Below are 25,587 nucleotides of genomic sequence, written 5' to 3'. Positions count from 1 at the left end.
CATGCATTTAACAAAATGCCCTTGACTCAGCTCCTGGCCTTGATGAAAGCTCATTTTGCAATCCAGATGATGTGTAGTGTGTTTTCCACTGATGTGAGGAGAGTCTAGCCCACTTTCTACAGTGACATACATTTGTAGGAGTTAAAATATGTGTAGGTTTGTGGTCGAGATGACTTCAAGTTATCAATATGACTGCAGGTCATAGTTCACTCCAGTTTTTATTTTCCTACCAAATCACTGCCAGAGAGTCATCTGAACCCAGCTTGAGTGTATTATTATGTTCATATTGTGGGAGGGGCGGGCTCTCCGGGCTCATGAATATGGAGGCTCAGGGCTTTTGCAGACACTCCCTCTCTGCCTGCTCCACTTGTGTAGTGCGCTCCAGCTCGGACCAGCAGTCAGTCACTCAGTCAGTCAGTCAGACAGTCGGTCAGCAGCGGGCTCGGCTGTCGCATGGCTCCTGCGTCAACTTCCCTCAACTAGTGGAAACTGTCGGATAACGAAGAGGAGCAGGCGTCGGGAGAGGTTGCGGGACATACTAGGAAGAGGTCTTCTTTGAAACCGGGAACCTGTGCTCTGCGGATCAAAGTGTCGAGTCCCCCACTCGTGCATGTTCAAACCAGAGGAGAGCTCCGGTGCCGTGTGTCGGCCAGACGACTAGTCCGAAGAGTGGTACCCGCAGTCCGGAGGCATGATTTTGAGACGGGGCTCAGTGGTTGCTGCCTTGTTGCTCTGCTTTCTTGCGAAGGTGTGTGGATTATATCGAGGGGGGGGGGGGGGGTTGTGTTAAGTGAACATGGCACATGCAAAATGTGCCCACAGCTAAAAACCTGTGCATGTGCAGACAGTGTAGCGTTTGAGTTTCTCCTTCTTCTTCTTCATGTTTCTTTTTTTTCCTTTGCATTCACTCTTCTGTCTCCAACAGGTGTCAGAGGGATCTGGACAGTTCGAGCTGCAAATCTTATCGATGCACAAAGTGAACGGCATGTGTTGTGACGGCACACGGGACGCAGCGGATAGGAAATGCACACGGGACGAGTGCGAAACGTTTTTTAAAGTTTGCCTGAAGGAATACCAGTCGAGGGTTTCTGCTGCAGGGCCCTGCAGCTTCGGAATGGGATCTACGCCTGTCCTAGGAGGGAATACCTTTTCTTTCAAGAGCTCTGTCAGGAATGACAAATCCAGGATAGTTTTGCCCTTCAGCTTTGCCTGGCCGGTGAGTGGAAGGCTTTAAGAAACACTTGGTGTGCAGCCCCAACGAATAAACACAGACAGAGAGAGAGACATAGAGAGAGAGAGAGAGAGAGAGAGAGAGAGAGAGAGAGCATGTTTGCAGGGCAATTCTGTGCAATTACTGTCTCACCTACCCCCCCCCCCCCCCCTCAAAAAAAAAAGTGCACAGAAATCACAACAAACAAAAGAATGAGCTTCTTCTATGGAAGTTAGCTCTCTGTGAATTATCCTTTTCAGGCAGGACCCCCCCCCCTCTCCCCCACTCCCCACACTCCCCCCAGCTCTCCTCATTTTCTGCGCCAATTAACCAGGTGCTGGTATTTTCCTGCAGCAGACTTTCACCTTCCTTAAGTCCTGCTTAATCTTTTTTTTTATGCATAATTAGTCCTGAAAAAATTGCATTAAAGGTTTAATCAGACAGGTAGAAATAGAGAAAATGTGATTTGAGCCACGATTAAGAATTAAAATGAAGAGTATTCCTCTTTTGTAAAGTGAACTTATTCTTCCAGCATGGCCCCTTTTTTGCATTTATTGTTTGTCACTTTTCTTGCAGCACCCTTTCTTTTCTTTCTTCCTACACAGTCTGGTGCGATTTAACAACTCAAGAAATAAACCTGAGTTGAAAAAAAAAAAAAGCAGGGTGAGCTGCATTTTCCCACATTTCTCCTGCCCTGCCTCCCTGGCAGCTGCTCATCACAGCGCACGAAACTCCAGAGTGAAAAAAAACCCACTTTCTGGTTTCCTCAAGTGTCAGCTATTCTTCATAGAGTAAATAAATGGGCCTGACATGCCTGTGGCAGTGTTGTAGCTCTGTGAGAGATATGATTTGCACTGCTGGAGCACATTTCAATGGAGTGAAAAAAAAAAAAAAAGCTGTACTGTGCACAGACTGACTGGCCCCACGGCTTGGCCCGCAAACTCCTCCACTGTGCCTGATGGGTGAAAGGCACAGTCTGCTGGTGTGTGTGTCTGTGTGTGTATATATATATATATATATATATATATTTTATTTTTTTTTTGTTTTTTTTTACTTTAGTCTTAATAGGAGTTCTTGTTGTACGTTGTGCACAAAGGTAAAGTCTGAACATCCAGAATAAGTGAAAGATCATTTCACGTGCTACATTTTTATGTGTGCTACAGAACAAATGATTTGGATTTGTGTTTCCAACCGATGATGGGTAGTTAAACATTGTTCTCAGTAGGGTGGCATGAAATTTGATATGATCTGTATTTATTTAATTTGCTTTCCACTTGGCACCTCACACCTTTTTTTTATTTTTTATTTTTTTTTTATTATTTTTCTAAAGACAAAGGTTTCTGTTTATGTTCACACTATGGCAACACTTAGTTGGCATCAGCACTCGGAGCCAGATTAGTTTCATCTTACTGGTTGAAAATCGTTTCTACTTGATAACAGCACTTGTTGACATTGAAATGAAACCTGGTGCCATTTCAAGTTTGATGACTGTGCTGGTTTTACTCGTATTTCTTTCAACGCCGACAGCACGAATACGGTGTCCCAGAATCAACTTTCTGGCAGATGCATGAGAATGCAGCAACTCCTGCAGCATTGTTTAGTTGAGTCATTTTAATACAAGTCGACTGGTGAAGTGATGAGTTTGGAGCACCCAGGCGTAGATCTGTGAAAGAACAGAGCAGCGTGTTCAATTTTCTTATCCTTCACTTCAAGTGCTTTACTCCAGTGCACATTAACAATCGTCAGGTTAGGTATGATATCACTCTTTGTCCTTTTCATCAGTTGATTGGCTGTTGTGGACAGATGGCAGTGTGGTGCAATTGGGTTGTTGGGTACTCTGAGTTCATGAAGCCCCCCTCCCTTCATCCTCTCTTGTGAACTGCATGAAGTTGGCCTCTTGTCCAGGCCAAGGGCTTTGTTTAAGTCACGCTCGGTTGGACCCCAGGTATTTCATCGCTTTAACCTTGCCACCCACAGTAACTGCTGCACTTAATGAGCCTACACATATGCTTAGATCAGGTAGGGCAAGAGCCAGGCGTCCAGCTGAACCCTGGTGGCTGGACATCTTTAACAGGAGCACATCAGTGTTTTAGGGCCCTGTTTGGACTGAACCAGTGTCTGTTTCATACTTTTATTCTAGCTACGCAGGCCCTCACAGTGTATCAAGCAGGGACAATAGTGTGCCCTCAGTGACTACGGTGGGGATTACGGAGCATAATAGAGGCTGTGCAGCTGTAATTCCAGTGCAGGGCAAGCAACAGGAAGCAGTTGTAGTAGACTCAGCAGTGATGAAGTTGGCTCTCATGCAAACTGTGACCTTGCCTCGATGTCCACCTCAGCATATTTTTCCCATGTTACTCCTACATACGTTGAATTCTTAGACGCACTCCTCCGCTCATTTGCCTCGCCAGTTTCTTTTTTTGAGCCGTACCTTTTGCTTTCATCTCTCGCCTTAGTTCATGTGACACCTTAATTATCTCAACGTGATTTAATAACGCCTCTATTTTCTTAGCACAATTTTCCGTCATCTTTCAGTTAATACAGTGCAGGTGTGTCCTTTCCTAACCTGGGACATGATTGATTTGTTGACAAGTCAGAGCAGTCTGAGAACTGGGAAGAGGTGAGTCGCAGAACAATAGTGAGCTCAGCCTGGAGGGTAAGCACTCCCGGCAGCTGTGGCTGTAATGACAAGCTAGTTCAATATAGTCTGTTCTGATGTGGCAGTTAAGTGCAAATTACTCAAGTGAAAGAGGGAAAATAAATGTTTTTTCTTCCTCTCCACCTCACCCTGCCCTCTACGTTAACAGGGACTATTTTCTGTGCAGCATTCTGTCAGTGTCGTGTTAACATAATGGGTGATCCCAGTAGTTTCAAGCCCTATGGAAACGTGACGTGCATGGAGAATATGTTTAAATAGGATCACCTGTGCCCTGATTTAATTTCCCTTTATTGGTCAGCGACGCTTGCAAAGCGCAGATAGACTGTCTGCGTGTTTAAATGGCTCTCGTTCCTCGCTCCGGGTTCATGTTTTGATCTTGTTTGCCTTGCAAAAGATCCAAAATCTGTTTGCCGTGTCTTTCTGTTTTAGTTGGCGAAGGTTGCCGGGGTGAGGTTCTGTTGTATCCCAGGCCGATGTACAGTATACTTAACAAGCTGTTGATTGTACAACAGTCTTCGACTCTTGTTGTGATGAAAATCTCTTGGCAAACAATGAATTCCTTCCTTCCTTCCAGTCCATCAGTGAAGGCTTTAAAGGTGATTAAGAAAGTTGTCTTTTCATGACTGAACCTGGGTTTCACAGCAAACAGGGTGTGTTGCTTACTAGTGAACAATCATTGCTCAAATCACATTTTGATATCGAAGTGATTGACTTAGGAAAACTGATACAGAAAGTCAATATCCCATTGACTAGACTGTTTACATTTCCTCTGTGCTGACTGAAGGCTTAGACCACCCTAATCTGTTCTGCCTCGCCTGTATTTAGACCTTTGACTTGTGCCTGTTTTTCTGTGAGACGTACCTCGTATTATTTTGTTAGATTTTCCTTGTAATGAAACATCAGATGGATCCATTTTCAGCCGAGGGCAGGATAAGAGGTCTGTGTGTGTGTGTGTGTGTATTGGGAAAATTCCCCTACTGAGAGGATTCAGTAGTGTTCTTTGGCAAGTCTCTGTGATTTGAACTGGAATGATCTTTATCTCGTATGTTGCTTGTCTGTTGGACAGTGTCTGTTTGGCCAAGAAAGATAAGAAGACATATGGCCACACTTATTGCACTTGGACATGTGTGTGTGTGTGTGTGTGTGTGTGTGTGTGTGTGTGTGTGTGTGTGTGTGTGTGTGTGCGCGTGTGTGTGTGTGTGTGTGTGAGAGAGTGCTCTCTAGTTCAAAGAGAAGTTGTGAGTCAGCTGGTAGCCTGGGAAAAGTGAACCTGGCAGTGGCAGACTGTTCCAAGCTGATAACCGCTGAGGAGTTATGGAGTGTTAGTGAATGAGGAGTTAGGCGCTATCTCGCTTTCTTGAAGCAGTTATTTTCTCTGGAACTGAACAGCCCAGTAACCGGGAGGCTGCTCGTTAGATTGAACCATTATGACTTCTGCTCGATGTGGAGTTGCGAGGGCGCCAAACCTTTCAGACCAGTCGTGACTAGTAAACACATGAGTTATATGAGGCTACTACACTTCTACATCTGTCTTGTTTGGTGTGGACCTTTTAATGTAGGACAACTACATGATGAGCTGGTGGTGATGATGATCACAGTGCTGCAATAACTTCCATGCTGAGACAAGTCGGAGTCACGCAAGACATGGGTGTGTTGTCATGTTTTCATAGATCTGCCTTTAAATGAATCAGCCAATAATCCGTCAAACATTATGCCTCCTGACATCAGTCCACCACAAAGTGATTTAATGATTATTTTTTCCCTGGACACAGCGTGAGAGTTTGTTGTGCAGCAGGTGAACCAGCTTTGTTGATGTTTCGAGTTGGCAGGGATCCATTGTTGCTCCTAATGTAGCTGGCAGTTAACTGATAATGTGCTGTTAAGATTGTCTGAGAGGTCACTGAAGGGTGACTCAGTAGAATACAAATCATAATGTAAGACAAGATTCCCCCCTCCTTTCTTTAATGTTGCAACGATGGCTGATTTCGAGAGACTCATGAGGTCCTCCCTTCATGTGCGCTCAGTAATGATGCATTCAAGTTCCCTTTTTTTTGGATGAGCTCACCATCGGATTGAATAAACTGCAGTAGTTCCTGTTGCACCTATTGTAATGATGCATTCATTTTCTCTTGTATAGGTTGGAAAAATGACACCCCCTCTATAGAAAAGTAATGGCAAAGCAAAAACATAGGAGTGCTTAATGCTTTAAGGGGAGCCAGATGATTCTAGTGCTGGTAACTAGCTATATGTTGGGTTGTATTAATAGATGATTAGGTGTCACATTACCACTGACTCACTAACTTGAGTTTTTTATGATTGCAGCCAGTTATGAGTCAGAATGTACTGTAAAGTCTGGGTTTCTGATGAGCACTGGATTTCGAATAATAGCTTCCCTGATTACAGTGTAAAACTGGCACAGAATGAGACAGATGCCTCCTGGAAAGATGGAAAGTTGAATGTCTGACAAAAGAAGGTACAGCCACGAAGAAAAAAAGCTCTGGGAGTGAGTCATACCCTCTTCTTTCTTCCTGTGGGAAGCGAACAGGGGTTTTCCTTTTTGAGTAGATTTGTTTACCATGAAGTCATCGATGCAACGAGGGTCATGGTGGCATTACAGAATTTCTGAAGTGCCTCCGAGCATCGCTGCTAGGGGCAAGCGTGTGTGAATATAACAAGTAGGTGTTTCTAGTGGAGGCTCAACCACTGTAAGTGAATAACACTTTCTCACAGTCGCATGCTTTCTCCCTGACTCCGCTGTGTGCGCTCATAGACACATTGTTTGTTCCCTCATGACTGTGGCACAGGGCAGCGCCAACGCGTAAGCTGATATTGGTGTGAGCGCTACCGACCCCGAATCAGACAAAGCGTTTTTGGGAGTGCTGAAATCAAGACAGGCTCTCGAGAGTGTAACACTCTCTGTCTCCTGCAGATTCCTTTTTTTTTTTTTTTTTGTCTGCCTGTTCTGCCTCACCATCACCGTCACCATCTTTGCAACACACTTCTTTTTTTTTTTCTTATTTAGGTTTCTTCATGTTTTTCTGACTCACCACGTTAAAAGTTCATGAACTAGTGTAGGTCACCGTTGCTGGGATGAAGACATATTTTGCCATTTGGCATTTTACACCTGCATTTATTTATTTTTTTGATTCAGACTGGCTTTATTTGACTCTTTCCACATTATACCCCTTAGAAAGCCTCCTTCTGGGGTGGTTTACAGCTAGACCAGACCACTGCCTATGTGTCTGTCACCACTGATCCTCTGTTGACCAGCTTAACCATTTTCTGTACTGTGTTCATGCTTTTGCACATTTAACATGAAATCAGACAATTGATAGGCCTGAAAAGGTGATTTATGTTTATGTGGTATTTGTGGAAAAAGGAGTGCAAGTTAGTTTGCATGGTTACTAATAAACGGTATATCAGTCAGTATATATTTCAAACATTAATACTCGTAGTATAGTAATGTTATGAAACAGCGTTTTTCTGGTGATCCTGCTCTTTGCTAACAGTCTTTTCTTGTCTTCCTCAGAGGTCCTACACTTTGATAGTGGAAGCCTTGGACTTCAACAATGAAACCAATGGTGAGTCTTTGTCCTTGTGTGCCATCTCCATTTTGCTTTCTCTTCTCTTTTCTGCGTCTTCCCCCTTTGCTAAAGCAACATCTGGGAGGAGTTGTGTTGAAGGTCAGAAAAGGAAGTTTATTCTTCCTGAACCCCCCGCTGCCCTCTTCCACATGGTCCGCTGGGTCTGCATGTGTGTCCGTGTTAAGAAAGCGTGTTGACAGGAGCCTGTGAGGCGGGAGAGCAGGACAGGGGAGTGAGGCGGAAGAAGAAGAAGAAGTGGGGACAGGCTTGACAGAGAGACGGAAGTGGACTGAGGTAGATGGGGGTGCTCTACAGAGCCCTCCCCCATAAAAATGTTTTCATTTGGCCGGTGACTGATGGCAGGTGCTGCCAGTCAGGGTCGGGGTCTTGCTGTCACTGAGGCATAAAACAGAGTTCATTCAGCCACTGAGCCCAGTGCTGTGATCATCCTCCTGTCACAATGCAGGGGACAGGGGCCTCTGAGCTCTGTAAGTTAAAGTTACCTCTGGTGCAGGTGGGCTGAGGACCAAGCTCAGAGCATGTGCAGTAGCTACAGGTTGAAACTGGCTATTCTTCCAATGATGGTTTGCTGCCAGGTTTGGTTTGTGCCATAAAGTATGCCGAGATGTCAGCTGGTTGGCAGACACATCGGTGACAGCCTGGTGATTCCAGCTGAGGGAGGGCTTTATCCCTTAGTAGCGCAGGTATGTTCGAGGTCAAGAAGGTTTCAGCCTTTTCTGATGTATTTGCCGCTCCCCAGAGACCTATTAGGCCACTTGTGTGAAAATCCCCCTGAATGTTAACACTCGATGTTGCTTAAGCTCCTCTGAGCTCGACCACACTAGCTTCCAGTCCTGCTATCTTCATGTGCTGTGAATATTTCAAGTGATATTTAATTACCAACAGAATCCTAGTGAAAATAAAAGGCTTTTGTCTGCGTCTTATAATTACGTACATTTCTAAGCAAGTATTTTTAGAGGTTAAGTCCAGTGTTTGAGAAAGGTAGCCCAATGTTTGTAGATTCAAAGTTGAGATGTTCTCTTAGTTTGAGCTTGGCCTCTCTAAGCTTAATAAAGCTTATTTGATTTATGTTTAACTCTGAGCCAGGCAGCAGATAGAGATGATGTGCTACTCCTGACACCGCAGGCCAGCGGTAGGTAGAGAGATGCCACACAGCAGAGTTCTGGATCCCGGACTACTGCGAAATGTTCTTGGGCACTGTGATTTCAGTGTGTGCCCCCTCCTTGAATCCCCCTATACACACCACAGCACAGTAAATAAATGACAGCAGGCCACCCCTGCTCGCCGCGTTGCATCATACTACACAGAGGAGCAATACACCCAGCGGTCAGCGACCTCTGCTTGTATGAGCGCAGTAAATAATGGCGGTGACACATTTTTCATTCTCTCCCAGGTGAAAGATTTAGAAATCATGCAGCGAGTGCTACACGTGTGAGAGAGTGAGGGCCTGGATGCATGTTTGCACTGTAGTGTCTGGAGTCTGGGGGGGTGTGCGTGTTTGCTTCGTTTTTTTGTTCTGTGTGTAAACCTCATGACAGCCCTTGACTCGCAGGTCAGTCCTTGCACATTTGACAGAGCCATGACCTCTTCGTGTTTGACATGACAGTAAGTCTGTTTCTGGGTCTAAGTTTGCAGTTTTGTACGTTTTTCACGGTCACGTGTAGAAGTGGTATCGGCCAAGCCTCGTCTAGATGGATACATGACCACTTTTTACTGAGACTTTACTGTGAGGGGGGAAAAAATGCTGATGGCACACTGGCATCCCTCCCAGCATTGACTGCGGCATCAGGGTCGTCACGCTGTAATTTATGGGAAGTGCGGTTCTGTCCTCGCCTGAGCAGATGCAGAGGGCAGCATCTGAGACCAGCAATATCCTCAAGCTGTAAACCTGAGTATCAGAAACCAAGCAGGGAGCACTGGAGAGGGAGCGTGAGAAAAAAACAGTTAAGAGTGCTCATTACTGGCAGCCTTTTCCTTTTTTCTGCATTTCCTCCTTGTACTTTTCTTCCTCTCCAGCACACATACTTGCTTTAATTACATATAATCTACTATCTAAGAGATCTTCTGCAATTTGTGTCAGCGTTTTTGGCTTCCCACTGTATGATCACTGAGAACATTGCAACTCCCTAATGTGTAATGTTAGGATGCTGCATTCCAGTATTCTCTCCCTGCCTCGAACATGTGATGAACACCAACTTAACCGAGGGGACAAAATATAATTTCTAACAAGAATTTTGCAGACAGCGTTAACTGTGTCGAAACTGATGTGTGTTCTTTGTGTGCAGATGGGAGGTTGATAGAGAAAGCCTCTCACTCCGGCATGATCAACCCCAGCCTGCACTGGCAGAAGCTGACTCACAACGGCCATGTGGCCCAGTTTGAATACCAGATCCGGGTCAGCTGTGACGAGCACTACTACGGCTTTGGCTGCAACAAGTTTTGCCGGCCCAGGGATGAGTTCTTTGGGCATTACACATGCGACTTTAACGGAAACAAGACCTGTCTGGAAGGCTGGTCCGGGCCTGACTGCAACACAGGTGAGGTGCTGAGATCACAGCACTAAGATCACTGATGGGTGACATGATTTAAAAGGCAAACACCAGCTTGAGACAGTCTGATTATGAGCATGAATGAGTCTTAAAACTAGCAGCCAGACTGTAATCTGTGATTCATGCTGATGCACAGTCTGTAGCATGGTTTGCATTGAATGAAAGACTCCCACTGCTTTTTTTTTTTTTTTCTTCTTTCCTCTTCTATTCAAATATAGCTTTTCATTGCCTGTGTGACAAGGCAAATTTCTTATTAAATATTTTACTGTGTTATATGGCAAGGCTAGCTTGTTATTTGTTGACAGCAGTGTTTATTCTCACATGCTGAAATGTCACAGAAACCAGTAATTATATCATTTGCCGCTATAATTAAAACGTGCCAAAAAATGCAGCTAAGTTTGAATCGAGTTACCAGGCAGTAAAATGATTGTTCTTCCTCTTCTAGCTATATGTCGACAAGGCTGCAGCACCGAACATGGATCATGCAAGGAGCCAGGTGGATGCAAGTAAGTGACTCTGCTTTAGCTTTTATCTGTGACATGGCTGCATTTGAATTGTGTGAAATAGCAAACGTCGGCTGTTCGTGTGCATTTACACATTATGGAGGCTTGTGCCAGAACCTGTGGCGTGGATCATTTTGATATGTAGGGAACATTTCTGTGATTTCATAGATCTTTCCCTTGGAGTTCAGGCCAAGAGACTATCAGTACTCAGGCTTTAGCAGGTTGCATGCTGAGCTGCTTGGAAATCTCTCGTGGAGCTTTGGTCGAGGCTGTCAGTCTGGAGAGAGGAGAGGCTCAGCTGCCAAGCCTCCATGTTGGACATGGAACCTATGTATCTCCCTGTAATGAGCTGAGCGCTATCAGTCAAACTGCATGTACTGTTCAGATGAGCCTACAAGTGTATTGTTTGTGTAACTAATGGCTTTGTAATGCTGTTTGTGCACACAGCCAAAGGAAAAGCCAGGCACAGATGGATATCAGACCCGAGGCATTGTGTGCAGTAACAGTTGTATCTCCTCCTCATCCTGGTTGAGGCCCCTGCGCTGCCTGACTAGTCTCCCCACAGCTTGGTTGCTTTCTTAGCTGTCTGATTTTGGCTATAAATCAAGCACAGGGGCGATCAGGTTTGTTCATTTGGTGCAGGAGCTTTGTTGTTCTTCACAAGCGTTTGACATCATCTGGTTTCTTGTAAGTGCCTGTGTGGCTGTTGGCAGAACAGGAGCTTTGAATTGCTTTAGTCTCTGCACAGGTGTGGCTATATTTAAAAGCCCCGAGTTGAACTTTGTTTATATGCACTCTGCTAGCAAACTCTCCAAGCGAGCTCTACTAATGTCGTGGTCGGTGAATGAGCTGCGGAGTGTTAAACAACAGCAGTACATAGCAACATTGGCCGCCGGCTGGAGCAGCCTCCTCGTCACCGGCTTAATGTCAGCCTGGCGACAGCTAATGGCTCTCCGGGGGGTTTTCTTTTAGCCCAGAGTTTTTTAATGATATCCACAGCTTTCATTCTCACTAATAGTGCAATAAGCACACCTGTACATCATCATTAGGTGCGCTGCGACAACACCCAGATTGAAGAGGGCTGTTTTCATCTTGAGGTTTTCTAATGGTTATGTGCGTCAAGCACTGCGGCGCGATGCACTGTCCCGTTCCCCGTTCATCCGGCTGCGTAATAACTGGGACAGATTTGGGATCCTGCTGGGGAATCCTGCGCCGCTTCTCATGGAGAGGATTAGCACACTTTCAAGAATAGCCTGTTTAATCACAGACTGAGGTTTACTTAACCGCCGCGTTTATTTTTACAGTTCGTCCGTTTCTTGAGGCTAATCAGTGAGTCCCCCCCACCCTCCCTCCCACCCCCCCGAGAGGGACATGGTTTCCTGTCACTAGGCTCCGCAGCAGAAACTGTATCGCCACTTCACCACCTTTCAAATTCAGCCTGACTGATTGCTGATTTAATTATGGAGCCTGGTGTAATTATGGACGTGGACATTTCAGCGGTCAGCAGGCCGTGTCACCCTCCTCGGCCTTGGGGCAGCAGCCCGACTCCTGACTCATGGGAACCAGGATGAGCAGCATAACAGCCGAGCTCAGGGCTGAACACTCCTCTGCAAAGAGGCCGCTGCTGCCAAGCCACAGACACAGTGTTGTTAAAGGGAGCGTCTGGCCGCATGCTAATGTTAGCCATGCTAAAGGTCCCATTGGAACTGTAATTTAGTGTTTTGTGTTTTTTTTTTATTCTGTTGGGTAAAATGCTAAATACTCCTCAGTTTCCCTGTCCCCAAGTATTGTTTAAAAGCTGTTGCATAAACACCCTGCTACTTAGGATTCATTTGTGGTCTTTTAAGACATAGCCCAGTTGTGAGAACAAGAAGACTGCCTCTTTGTTTGTTTCATTTGTGCAGCTCCGTGTTGTATACGCTGATGTGTAGTTCATTACGTTCAGATTATTGCCGTAATGCTTGTGAAGGAATTTGGAATAAACAGATTAAGTTATTAGAATTTTCAGATGCCACAGGGATTAGTGATCTCGCTGTGATTGTGAATTTGCTTGAATAGTGTGTGTGTGTGTGTGTGTGTGTGGACTGATTTTTAGTTTATGTCCCACTGTTTGTCTTACAGGTGTCTATACGGCTGGCAGGGCCAGTACTGTGACAAGTGCATCCCCCACCCTGGCTGCGTACATGGCACCTGTGTAGAGCCCTGGCAGTGCCTGTGCGAGACCAACTGGGGCGGCCACCTCTGCGATAAAGGTTCAATACCTTCGCTTGTTCAGTTGCACTCACTGTAGGAGCAGCGCATGTTGTGTCGAAACAAACTAAAGCTGTTTGAAATGCTCCTTTCTCAGATCTGAACTACTGTGGTACTCGCCAGCCTTGCCTCAATGGCGGGACATGTATCAACACCGGACCTGACAAGTACCAGTGTACCTGTGCTGAGGGTTACTCTGGTGCCAACTGTGAGAGAGGTGAGTGTCAGGGATGCTCAGTATGATACATGTTACTTCTACTCCTCCACATTGACAAATGAAGCTCAGTTTAGTGCTTAGTTTCATCACGGGGGGACATGTGGGGACATTTCTAATGTCTCAGGGAATAACCTTTATACTGACATCAGTGTTATTGGAGTTTGAAAGCTGTTTGCATTAACTAGGTGTAGAGGGTCTAGTGAAAGATGCCCTCAAGGTTTATTATCAATCCTTTACTTAATTCATACAAGTCCTCCTGCTCTGTGGCACACAAGACTAAATCACATAATTGTCCCTTTAGTGCTTCTTAAATTTTAGCCCAGTGACTGAAGGAGTTCTGGTTGCAGTGGAATCATGTGATTTATAACAACCTTTGGCAAATTTCACTCCACAGTGAGTCAGGTAATCCACTCCAGGCCCTAAGTCAGGTAATCCACCTGTTTGATCTTAAGGGCTTGGTCATCTCCTCGCTCTTGAGGCACTTAAGTCTGATGGGTGTGGTGCCAAGGTTCAGCTGCTGTGAACACTTACCATGGAGCTGATGTTTTTTTTCCTCATTAAATCTGAGCCTCGCAGGGCGCTGACAGCTTAACTGCGGAGATGTCAGGAAACCGTGCCCTCCGTAACAGGAGGTCCACACACTAAAGGATACGTCAGGCTATTGTAACACACGGGGCCCCAGGGTGCAGAGCTGCATCCTCTCCCTTCCATCCTCCCGCCAGTTTACCAAGAGCCGTCCACTGATCAGCTCCAACTGCCTAGTTATTCCCCAAGTGAATCATCAATTTTCATTCAATTGGAACTCACTCATACTTAACTCATCCATAAAGGAGAAAGCACAGGGCTGAGGCTCCCCCTCTCGCCACTCCCTCTTCTTTTGCTGCCTCTCAGAAGAAGAATGGCGGGGAGTCTGAGGGAAGTCACGGTGTGTTGGTCAGGTCAACTTAGCATGAAGGATGATTTCCTGGTGGTGCGCTCTGCCGGACGGGTAATGAGACTGAGAAGGGGGGATTTTGAGCGGGGATGTGGGGGAGGGGAGGGAGGGAGCAGTTGTAGGTGATGGGTGAGAAAAGGGAGGCAACCCCTGGGTGTGTTCAGCGGAGTTCAGAAGCTGAAATGCATTTTAATATCTAGTGAATAATAGAGCAGAAGTTGCCAGATGGCGTCACAGAGAAATATACTCAGGGCAGCTACAATAGCAAAGAACACCAATCAAATCAGTAACGATTTAATCATAACCTGTAATGGGGGGGGAGGTTTTTCCTTCTTAAAAATGACTCACACAAAGGGTTTGTATGTGTGACCTGTTTGCAAATCTGTCTTTCTAGCGGAACACGCCTGTCTGTCCAATCCATGCTCAAACGGAGGGAGCTGCTCCGAAACGAGCCAAGGCTATGAATGTCAGTGTGCGCCAGGCTGGAGTGGCCCCTCCTGCACTATCAGTAAGGTTTTCACTCAGCCTATTACATGAAAACACCGTCACAGAAAGTGCGATGTAGGATAACCACAACTGACTTCTCTTGAACAGATGTTGACGACTGCTCTCCAAACCCCTGCAGTCATGGAGGTACCTGCCAGGACCTGGTCAACGGTTACAAGTGTCACTGTCCTTCGCAGTGGACAGGAAAGACATGCTTGATCGGTGAGACACCTGTCGTCTTACCTTCTTTCCACCACTTCACACCCGTCAACCGCACATGCAAATGCCACTAACCCCCTTCTCTCCACCTCTAGATGCCAACGAATGTGATAGCAAGCCCTGTGTCAATGCCAACTCGTGCCGCAACCTGATTGGTGGATACTTCTGCGAGTGCGTCCCTGGTTGGACAGGCCAGAACTGCGACATCAGTGAGTTGAAAGTTGTCAGCTGCAGCTGGGTAACGGGACACCTGCCCAGCTCCCGCCTCCTTTATTTATTTCTGTTTGTTGTGAACAGGCTGAATCAAAGCTATAGCACTAGTGGTGGACAAGTGCAGCCTTTTTTCCTGCAGTGTGATTGAATGTGCTGCATCAGCCCTGTGGGCAAAGCTGTGGCAAGTAGAGGTGCCTCAAAACAATCCCAGCACTAGTTTCAGTTGGCAGCAGATAGGATTGCTCAATACTGTATCGCACTGATTCTTCAGCCACGTTATCAAGCTCTTTGCAGAGTGCTCTCCAGCTCTGACTTTGTTTTCAAAGGCCTCTAGCATGGGAAACATGGAGCACACACTTGTTTTGAAAGACAGGCTACTTAGTCAAGCTGTTCAGAATTAATCCTCAGATTTGTTTTCCTGTGCAGATATAAACGACTGCAAGGACCAGTGCCAGAACGGGGGAACTTGCAAGGTACGTGTTACAAACCAGCTCGCTTTATCTGTTTGCTTATTTGTTTTTTGTTTTGTTTTTTTAATGTCAAAGTCTAAGACTTTTACAGCAGTTATATAAATATCTGTAGTAGACTGTTCTTTCCAAACCGACAGAGGAATTGTTGCAGAATTCCTCCATGAAATCAAATCTGAGGGGAGTGGGTTCAGAGGGGTTTCTAAGGGAGGGACACACAAGTTCCTTGACCACACTAGATTGAATTACCATAAATATTATTGTGTTGAGCCCGTGCCAGGAAAATGTGTTGAAATAATTGCGGAGCTGTGATAATGTTCCTCCAAACTTGTCATGTGCCCCCCCCCTCCTCCCTTCATTGTGCTCCCTGGTTTGACAGTTATTGTTTGGACCCCGCCCTGTCAAAGCAGTTAATCAAATGTGTGGATGCATTAGAGTTAAAAAATAAAAAAAAATAAAAACCCAACAACTTTTCCCCGTGGCTCTCAGGACTTGGTGAATGGCTATCGCTGCGTGTGCCCCCCTGGCTTCGCTGGCGAACACTGTGAGAGGGACATTGACGAGTGTGCGAGCTCTCCTTGTCTGAACGGCGGGCGCTGTCAGGATGAAGTAAATGGCTTCCAGTGCCTGTGCCTGGCTGGCTTCTCAGGAAATCTCTGTCAGGTGAGACACAGTTCCTGCTGCCGTCTCACACCCACACGCACACACACACACGAATGCATCTTCCCTGCTATCATTTCGTATCTTAAAATCTTGCCCCCCCCTCTCCCCTTCTTCCTTTTTTAAGCAAGCATTGGAAAGTTTTCCTGCCCCACCCTCATAAATGGCTGTTGTTGCACAGTCCTCCTTTTTGAAAGGGAGTGCTTTGTTGAAGCTGCTCCTTGCTACAGCAGGATACATTCCTCAGTACTGAAGCCCAGACTCAGAGGACGGCTCCTATGTCTCTGCCTTGTTTTTCCCCCTTCCTCAAGTGCTGTGTGTGTGTGTGTTGTTTCCTGGCACAGCCTGCAGGGAGGATGCTGTGGATTTTGCTCTGTTTAGTGTAGCAGTAACTATGTCAGCTATCAGTTTCACCTCCCTCTATTCAATATCTTTCTCCTCTAGCTGGATATCGATTACTGCTCGCCCAACCCCTGTCACAACGGAGCACCCTGCTTTAACCTGGCCACTGACTACTACTGTGCTTGTCCAGAAGACTATGAGGGCAAAAACTGCTCTCACCTTAAAGACCACTGTCGCACCACCACATGTAAAGGTACGTCTCATCTCGTCTCGTCCCTGCAGTAACCACAAGCTTTTTGTTTCTTTGTCTTTTGCCAGGACCTTTTAGATAAAAGCTATTTGTGTAGCACACTGTGGTAAAATGCTAAACAAGGCCAGGTCCTCAACATTTGCCTGGACTCATTGGCCACATTTTTCCCATGAGGGTAATACCTAATACCTAGATTCTTGGCCAAGGTGAGCAGTGTTTCTTGACTTGATTAATGCCCCCCTCCATCTCCTCAGCAAAGCTTTTCCAATGATTCTCCCCTCCTCTGAGTTCCCTGAAAATCTGGCACCGGGCTGATAGCACTGTGTGTGTTCTTGGTAATGACTTGGTGGGCTACCTCTTCTTTTTCCCCCCGATGAATGTGCACGTTTTTCTGCGTGTGTGTAATTGAGTGAGTGGACCAACCACGGAGTCAGATACCAGACGATGAGATTCTCTCTGCTTTTGGCAAGAATTAAGTGATTACGGGGGGGAAATTCAGCCCAAGCTCCTAACCTGATCAGACAGGGGGAAAGGAAGGGATTTCAGTGCACATTGACAAAGATCTCTCTGAATTGCTTATAAAAGCATAACAGCTTATCGCTGTTTCTCCTATCATTCGGTTTCTTTTTTCACACTGTCACTGTGTTCCAGATGGAAATGTTTAACCAAGTTGCTGGCGTCTGTAAACACTTGGTAACTTGTGTTAACTTGATCTCTTACTCGCTTGCTGACATTTACTCGCTGTCATGCTTAATGACTATAGATCATTACGCAACTCTCATTTGAATACCAATGAGAAACAAAATTCCCATAGTTCATTATCACTTGTTAGACACAAACCGCATTGTTCAGACAGGTTTCGTCATTTGTTTAACTGTCTAACTGCCTCTCCTGTCTGCAGTGATTGACAGCTGCACAGTCGCCGTGGCGTCCAATAGCACGCCTGGGGGAGAGCGCTACATTTCGTCGAACGTGTGTGGACCTCATGGCCGCTGCCGCAGCCAGGCCGGGGGCCAGTTCAGCTGTGAGTGCCAGGAGGGCTTCCGAGGCACCTACTGCCATGAGAGTAAGACCAGAATCTGTGACACGATACAAACAAGGACACAACTAGTTGTAATATATCAGACTGCTCTAATGACCTTGTCTTTGAAACTCAGACATCAACGACTGCGAGAGCAACCCGTGCCGCAACGGAGGCACCTGCATCGACAAAGTCAGCGTGTACCAGTGCATCTGTGGCGACGGCTGGGAGGGCGTCCACTGTGAGATTAGTGAGTAGACCTGCTTGTCACATGATGTCAAAACAAATGCTATATATGTTTCAACATGAAAACTGTGTTTGATGCCGTGTTTGATATACCACATGTAATCTCACTCGGCCCGATGTCTTGCCCAGATATTGACGACTGCAGCACCAACCCCTGTCATAATGGAGGCACATGTCGAGACCTGGTGACTGATTTCTTCTGCGAATGCAAGAATGGCTGGAAGGGAAAGACATGCCACTCCCGTAAGAGCCCTCTTTTTTGTTTTTTGTTTTTTTTCCACACCCATGTAGTCTGTCTGTGCAAGCTTGTGGTATGCTCTTATATCTATATATAATTACCCAATCTTCAACACACTGTGTGTTTATTCAGACACATGTGAGCTTAAGCAATCCTAAGATTTTAAATGCTCCCCCCAGGGGAAAGTCAGTGCGATGAAGCCACATGCAACAACGGAGGCACCTGCTATGACGAGGGCAACACATTCCAGTGCAAGTGTTCCCCAGGATGGGAGGGCGCAACGTGCAACATAGGTGAGTCAAAGCAACGACGGGGGCTTGTTTAACGTCTCATATTTACATACACACACACACAGACAGAGGTTGCTTTGTGGGGGAGCTGCATCATCTCAGAGATTAATCAGATGTGTCAGATCAGAACAGTTTTCATCCCTTCACTCTGTCAGCGCCCCCTCTCTTCCCATCTCCCGCCTCGCCAGTTTCTCCCTCCCCTGAGAGTGCTGACAGATATCCGCTTAAACTCCCCGATTGCACTGACAATATACTTCTAAGTCGTGGAATGCAGATTCCCTCAGAGAAAACGGAAACCGAAAAATGCCTAACCAACAGCAGTCTACTGTGACTGCTTAAGGTTTATGATTGCACTCATAATCCTGTAATGATTGGGGGGGAACTTAACTTTCTGTTTTATTATTGTGTTTCAGCCAAAAACTCCAGTTGTCTTCCCAACCCGTGTGAGAATGGCGGTACCTGTGTGGTGACAGGGGAGTCATTCACCTGCGTCTGCAAGGAAGGCTGGGAGGGCCCCACGTGCAATCAGAGTAAGTGATCTTTAAGCAGTGGGAGAGCTGTTAAATCATGATAAATCTCCTGCTACCTAGTGCAGAGGTGAAATCCTGCAGCTGATTAAATCGAACTCCCTCATCTTCTGTTGATCTGTACCTTATTTCTTTATTTATTTTTTTTTTTTTTACTTTCTCCCTGGCTGCTGCCGGCCATGAGAGGAGAAAGAGGAGGAGGGAGAAAGGGGCTCAGGAAAGTGGAGACAGATGTTTCTCCCCCCCTCTCCTCTTTGTCCAACACACACCTCCTCCCTCCCCTCTCATCATTGCATTCCTGTCCAAACAGTGACATGTCAGCTTGTTCTACAGCCCTCCTCCATTTCCCTGGCTTCCCTGGAATTCCTGCTCTGTATGCATGTACGCCAAAACATAAATTCCCCAACTTGTGTAAAGGAGGGAGAAACAACACGGGTGGGAATCTGGTTGTGGAGGTGTTGTCACTGGCAGTAGTAGTGTTTATTTTTTTTGTTTGTGGGGTTTTTTCGTTGTTTGTGTGTTGTTGTTTTTTTCTTTTTTCGTCGACTCGGTTGATTGCTCTATTGTTAAAAAAGGCGACGGAATCAGGCGGTGCGGAGTCCAGGCCCAACCAGCCCAACACGCCTCTGCACACGCAAGCTCAGACGTGCTCTCTGCTCTGCACTAAACTTCTGTCTCTCTCTCACTCACTCTCCCTTTATGTTTTTTTTCCTCTTTCAGATACCAACGACTGCAGTCCCCACCCTTGGTAAGTGGAAGCCAAACATTTCCTGAAGATTTAGACAGATGTAAACAGGCTGCACCTCCTGTATCGTAGTTTCTCACCTGCAGGCTTTCTCTCCCTCTCTCTCTCTCTCTCTCACTGTGTCTCCACTGAGAACCAAGCATACACCCTTCCCTGTCATTCCTGAGATTCAATCAGCTAACCCTGTTTTGTGAACCACCAAGCATGATTCTAATTTAACCACACACCACTGGAGCTCACTCCCAAACCCATGCACACTTGTCCAATAAAAAAAAAAAAACTGATTGCCTTAATTGCCTTTGAGAAATTTTTGACTGGTGAGAAAATTCCTAGCCTAAAACAGTTTGGTATCAGAGAAGTGTAGATAACTGGGTGTCTACTTTAGAAAACAAGTCAGGAGGTATTTGGAGCTACAAACTGATGTCTCACCCCCCCGCTTTTTTCCCTGCAGCTACAACAGCGGAACCTGTGTCGACGGGGATAACTGGTACCGCTGCGAGTGTGCCCCAGGCTTTGCGGGTCCAGACTGTCGGATCAGTGAGTATTTACCCTTTATCCAGCTCTGCCCTGACTTTAGATGGAGCTGTCAGTTAGAGCTGGCCAGGGTTGCGGGACAGTCGCACTCAATACAGATTAATGTTCTAGCCAGCCAATTATCTTTGCATTGGGCTGCAGTCCAGACTGAGCCATTTTTGGTGTCACTCAACTGGGCCCTGCCACTGTCCTCGGGGAAAACCAGCTTAGCAGGCCAACAGTTAATCAGCCATGCTCTCTGACACTGATTATACAGATTGTTTTCCCTCTTAAAGGCTTTCAGATGGCCACATTCTTTCCCATTGCAAACTCTTTGTTCTGCTGAGTTAAGTCCAGCCCTTAGCTCCTGCATACCTGCTAATGATGCAGCTTTTAATAATGCTGCATGGGGCAAAAACAGTCCAGGGCTGATTTAAAACATGTTTGCTTGTCCTCTGTTAATTGGCGTGTATGTACTGTGGAAATGACACATGACCCTTTGTTAATTTCGCCTAAGAATTAGATTTGTATGCTGGCTGCTGAACCTAATATTTGGGTGCCCTAGCTGTGCTCTTTATTCCATAAAGGAGTCATTTCTTACCCTCTTATTTTTACCCCCACAGATATTAATGAGTGCCAGTCTTCTCCGTGTGCCTTTGGTTCTACCTGCGTGGATGAGATCAACGGGTATCGATGCTTGTGCTCACCAGACAGGACAGGACCCCACTGTCAAGAAGGTATAAGACCTGACATGACTTGAGATTTAAGAAAAATCCACAAAACAAATAAACGGTTTCTTCTCTATTTCTAACAATGGGGTTTTATCTAACGCAGTGACAAGGAGATCTTGCTCTGTTAATGGACACGTCATCCCTGATGGAACTAAATGGGATGAGGAGTGCAATACTTGCTACTGTTCCAATGGAAAAGTTGTGTGCACGACGGTATGTTTAAACAAATTAACTGTTAGCTTAAATAAAGAAATTATGCAAATGCAAAGTATTTGATTGTTCCATTCAGTTGTGAAGCACATGAGTCATTGTTTACTAAATGCAGAATAACTGCAACACATTGTTACTACACTGACTCGAAACCTGCGTAGGTGGTTACGTCCCAGACTCTACTATCTCCAGAGATCTCACGTAGGGCCGTGCCAGGCCACGACAACAATCTGTGTTATAGGGTGGAGTTTGGCTTGGGAGTGTTAAATTCAATGCAGAGATGATGCCATTTGTTTTGAAAAGAAACACAATGGCACTGTCTGACATAGGTGTCAGATGCCAGCTCACAATCTCCCGATTCACACTGCATAACGATTGGGTGATACAGAGTTGAGGCCTGAAGTATTGCTGTAATTATCATGCTCGCCTACACACCAGTGAACAATGGTACCTCACTGATACGACTCCCCCAGGAAGAAATTGCATGATGAGGTGAAGTGATCTAGGGCTGTAAGCCATTGGCCACCATGTTATATTGGAACACAATTATGTGGATGTTGCCATTTTTTTGCTAATCTGTATTTAGATTCAATTGCAGAAAGGTATCTCCTGACTTGCAGTGGAAAGAAATTAATCTTTACTGAGCTACTAATACCCTTGAGTGGGGAAAAACTAGTATCACTGATTAGCACAGACCCTAGTCCTGTTAATATTTAATTTAATGTAAAAGTCATGATCATGAAGTCAACATCTATTCTGTTTGTATCTCCAGATGTGGTGTGGCCCTACATCATGCAAACTGGGAGCTAAAGGTCGGGGAGGATGTTCTTCAGGTCAGAGCTGCATTCCCATCAGGGAGGGCCACTGTTTTGTGAAACCCTGCCCTGACTCAGGAGAGTGCTGGCGCTCCAACCCTCCCCCGCCTTCGACCAAATGCCACCCCAGCTCCAGTTACCAGGACAACAGCTGCGCCAACATCACCTTCACCTTCAACAAGGAGATCCTGCCTCCAGTAAGTTACCTAGGCACCAGTGAGGGAGAGATTGAATTAAAGAGGTCCGAGGTTGTTTTTCATGCCTCCCCTCCATCACCACTCTTAATAAATGGGGGGAGCTCACTGAGAAAGATCAGGTTTTCAGAAGTGCTCACCAGCTCAACTATGCCTCCCTTCTTTTCCTGTTTGGTTGTCTGCATCCAATTTTTGGGGTTCCTGAGAATCACGCATTCATGACTTTGCAACTCATACCAATCCTCTCTTAACCCAACCACACAACAAGATTAATTTTAGGATTATATGGATTTCAGCTACATGGGGACCACTGGCGACTCTGTCACCACACAGGATCATCACTCGCCAGTTGCCTAACAAGCATGACAGCAGATAGTGACAAGCATATGAGCCTGTGGTCTTTAATCTAAATGAGGTGGATCCCAACCAGATAGCATATTGAACATGCTGCCAAAATACAGGCTTAGCTGGTCCTTTTTCTTCTTGTTTTCCCCCCTCTAATTTTTCAATGTGCATTGACATTTGCTTCATTTCTTCTTTCTGTCCAGGGCTTGACTGTGGAGGAAGTGTGTAAGCAGCTGAGGCACTTGTACATAGTAAAGAATTTCTCCTTGGAGCATTCTGTGTCAATAACCTGCGACCCCTCATTCTCAGCCAGCAACGAGATCCACGTCTGCATTGTAAGCACCTCCTCCCACTCTGTCTGCCATGTGTTTCTCTGCCTCTATTAATGCGGACTCAAAAAATAAAACGCTTGATGAGTTGTCTGCCATGTGCAAGGCATGCTCTAATGGTATGCGTGGCGGATTTAGGTTTGATTGTTTTGTGTCATCATTTAACAACAAGAAAATGTGGTCAGTGGCAGACAAGATACAAACTAAACGCCTAAAAAACTTAAACCTCACTTTCCTCTTGGCACTTCTAGTCTACTGAGGACCATCGCTTGGACCGGAGCCCCATTAAAGAGATCACAGACAGGATAATTGACCTGGTTAGCAAACGCAATGGGAACAACACCATCATCTCCGCCATTGTGGAAGTGCGTGTGCCAAGCTCCAGCAAAACTGGTATGAACTGCCTCCAAACTCCAATTGTTGCCTATAATGTTTTCCAAACTTGCACACACTTGCATGTGTAGAAATGGGTGGGAGGGGTTTTTGTTTTGTCTGTTTTTTCTAAAATGATCAGTTGAGAAAGAGCCAAGCCATGAATATGACAGCAATTTTTAGCACCAAAGAAAAATGTGCATGCATGAAAAATAATTCCTAGCCCTCCCACACAACTTGGGCCGCCCTGGTCTGCCATCTCATGGCAGTTGTAATGGAGCTGAAAAAGAATCTAGCCAGGATTTCAATGGAAAGAGCAGAGCTTCTTGGCTACATGGCTTCAGATTGGCTCATATAGTGACTGGCTGCACTCATAATAGGACTCCCGCATGTGTCCACCATTCATCAACACGGTGACAGCAGACTGCCGCCATGGCCAAATAGAAGCAGCCCCCCCTCATTCAGGGCTTAGAGGTCAGGTTGCACTGGCAAAAGCATGCTAATGATTTCAGCTTGACATAGTCAAATAATCAGACCTATTGTGTATTGTTTAACTGGGAATTAATTATTTTACATTTGTGGCATCTCTTTGATCCATGGTTGCCTTCTGTCCTTCCAACAGATTATCTAGTGCCCCTTCTCAGCTCCATCTTCATAGTCATCTGGGTCCTCATGCTGGTCTCCATTTTGCTGTGGTGCATGCGCCGCCGGAGGAAACAGAGCAACCACAATGGGACACTGGCTGCCGGCTCCGAGGACAACACGACCAACAACGTGCGGGAGCAGCTTAACCAGATCAAGAACCCTATAGAGAAGCACGTGGGCCTCACAGTGGCCATTAAAGACTATGAAAACAAGAACTCCATCATTGCCAAAATAAGGACAAATCATCCCGAGGGGGATGAGGATGACAAGGAGAGGCACTTACAGAAGGGCCGCTTTGCCAAACAGCCAGCATACACACTGGTGGAAAGGGATGAGAAGACGCCCATGTCCAATCCCAACTCCACATCCAAACACCCTAATTGGACTAATAAACAGGACAACAGAGACTTGGAGACAGCAAACAGCATAAACAGGATGGACTACATTGTATAGCAGACAGCTGTGTTGCTGTGCAACCAAGCCTTACGCCTTCACACCCCGGTGGTGGGTGGAACAGGGGAGCTTTGGCATGTCTAGTTGGTAAACTGTCGTGTCAGTCGTGACCCCACAGTATTTTCAGATATTCCCCGTGTTAATTTAAGTTTTGACAAGCTGGCTTACACTGGCAGTGACAGTTGCTTTGGTTGGCTGGAAACACAAGGCACTGGTATACATTTCACTATAGAACTTATGCATTTCATTTCCCTGTTGTGTTTGTTTTTTATTTTTTAATTTAGCGGACACATGGAAGGGGCTCCTGGTGTAATAGTTGTACAATGACGAAAATTACCCGACGTGTTCAACACTAGAGCTAATTATTTTTAGTATGTGTTTGAATTCTTTCTAGGAGAAAAGTGCCTTTTCAGCTTTGGACTTCAGCAACTGTCAGATGAGGAAAAAAAAATAAGATCAACTTTATTATTTATTTTTATTTTTGGGAGGGAGGGGGAGGGAAGGGGGTTCAATGTCAGCAGTTGCTGCCAATATGAAGAATTTATGTGTTGATTTAGAATATGTAGATATGTACATTTTCTTTTTTATTAATCGTTGTGTATATTTGATTTATTAACTTAATAATCAAGAGCCTTAAGATATCATTCCTTTTTATTTATATGTTCTGTCTAGTTTGAAGGTTTTGATAGCTATGGACACCTACCATTTCTTTCAATTACTTTTTTTTTTTCTCAATGCATTCTAAAAAAGCCAAATTTAAAGGAGACAAAGAGTAGACATTTTGGGCCTGAAAGAAATAAAATGCTTTTTCCATACCTTAAACATTTCATGTTACCAGGACCTTGATTGAAGGCATGTGAGATTAGGACAACAAAAGATCATAGCTGTGGCGACGGATAGACATGGAAGCAGACATATTGCTATCCACTAATGGAGAAATATTTAAGGGAACAGAAATCCTGCAGCAGCTTCAGTTTAACCCATTGGCATAATTCAAAGGTTGCAAAAATCTACCAGCTTGCACAGAAAGTCACATCAACACAACACGCCAGAATTCCCATCTGCTTTAGTCAGCATAATATCCTAAGCTAGACCACGAGTACTTGAACAGCAGGGGGGCAATGGGAACACTGTAGAACCAGATAAAATACACTGCCTTGCTCTGCAAGAGTCCGCTTAGTTTCTGTGCACATTTGTTTCCGTTTTAAAAATGAGGCTCTTAAAGACAAACATGTTTTATCTCATTTGTTAACCCTTTGAGATCATGGCAACATTTTGTCCTATTTTTGACTTTTGTTATGAACTTGAGAATTATGTTTTGATCTGGCAATATATTTTTGAAAGTCATA

The 25,587-nt window shown here is 45.5% G+C and overlaps 1 protein-coding gene across 1 annotated transcript; it reads left to right on the top strand.

Moving 5' to 3' along the window:
* Nucleotides 1-374: 374 nt before the first annotated feature.
* Nucleotides 375-25,587, top strand: jag1b (jagged canonical Notch ligand 1b). The gene is made up of 26 exons (XM_026354324.1): nt 375-748; nt 926-1,216; nt 7,399-7,450; nt 9,760-10,011; nt 10,469-10,529; nt 12,648-12,778; nt 12,874-12,993; nt 14,322-14,435; nt 14,522-14,635; nt 14,728-14,841; nt 15,272-15,318; nt 15,802-15,975; nt 16,417-16,567; nt 17,466-17,630; nt 17,722-17,835; nt 17,961-18,074; nt 18,249-18,362; nt 18,773-18,889; nt 19,607-19,634; nt 20,083-20,168; nt 20,768-20,881; nt 20,979-21,088; nt 21,858-22,097; nt 22,643-22,774; nt 23,020-23,161; nt 23,763-25,587. The coding sequence occupies exons 1-26, from the start codon at nt 692-694 to the stop codon at nt 24,236-24,238; spliced, it is 3,630 nt and encodes a 1,209-aa protein (XP_026210109.1). The 5' UTR covers nt 375-691; the 3' UTR covers nt 24,239-25,587.

The sequence above is a fragment of the Anabas testudineus genome, chromosome 15, assembly GCF_900324465.2.
Source record: "Anabas testudineus chromosome 15, fAnaTes1.2, whole genome shotgun sequence".
NCBI classification, from domain to species: domain Eukaryota; kingdom Metazoa; phylum Chordata; class Actinopteri; order Anabantiformes; family Anabantidae; genus Anabas; species Anabas testudineus.
The sequence above is the reverse complement of the archived record's forward strand: the minus strand, read 5'-3'. Positions and strand labels throughout refer to the sequence as shown.

Coding starts and splice junctions, on each gene's coding strand:
- jag1b (XM_026354324.1), top strand. CDS start 692: ATGATTTTGAGACGGGGCTCAGTGGTTGCTGCCTTGTTGCTCTGCTTT. Junction 1,217..7,398: donor CCTTCAGCTTTGCCTGGCCG/GTGAGTGGAAGG, acceptor TGTCTTCCTCAG/AGGTCCTACACTTTGATAGT. Junction 12,994..14,321: donor TGGTGCCAACTGTGAGAGAG/GTGAGTGTCAGG, acceptor CTGTCTTTCTAG/CGGAACACGCCTGTCTGTCC.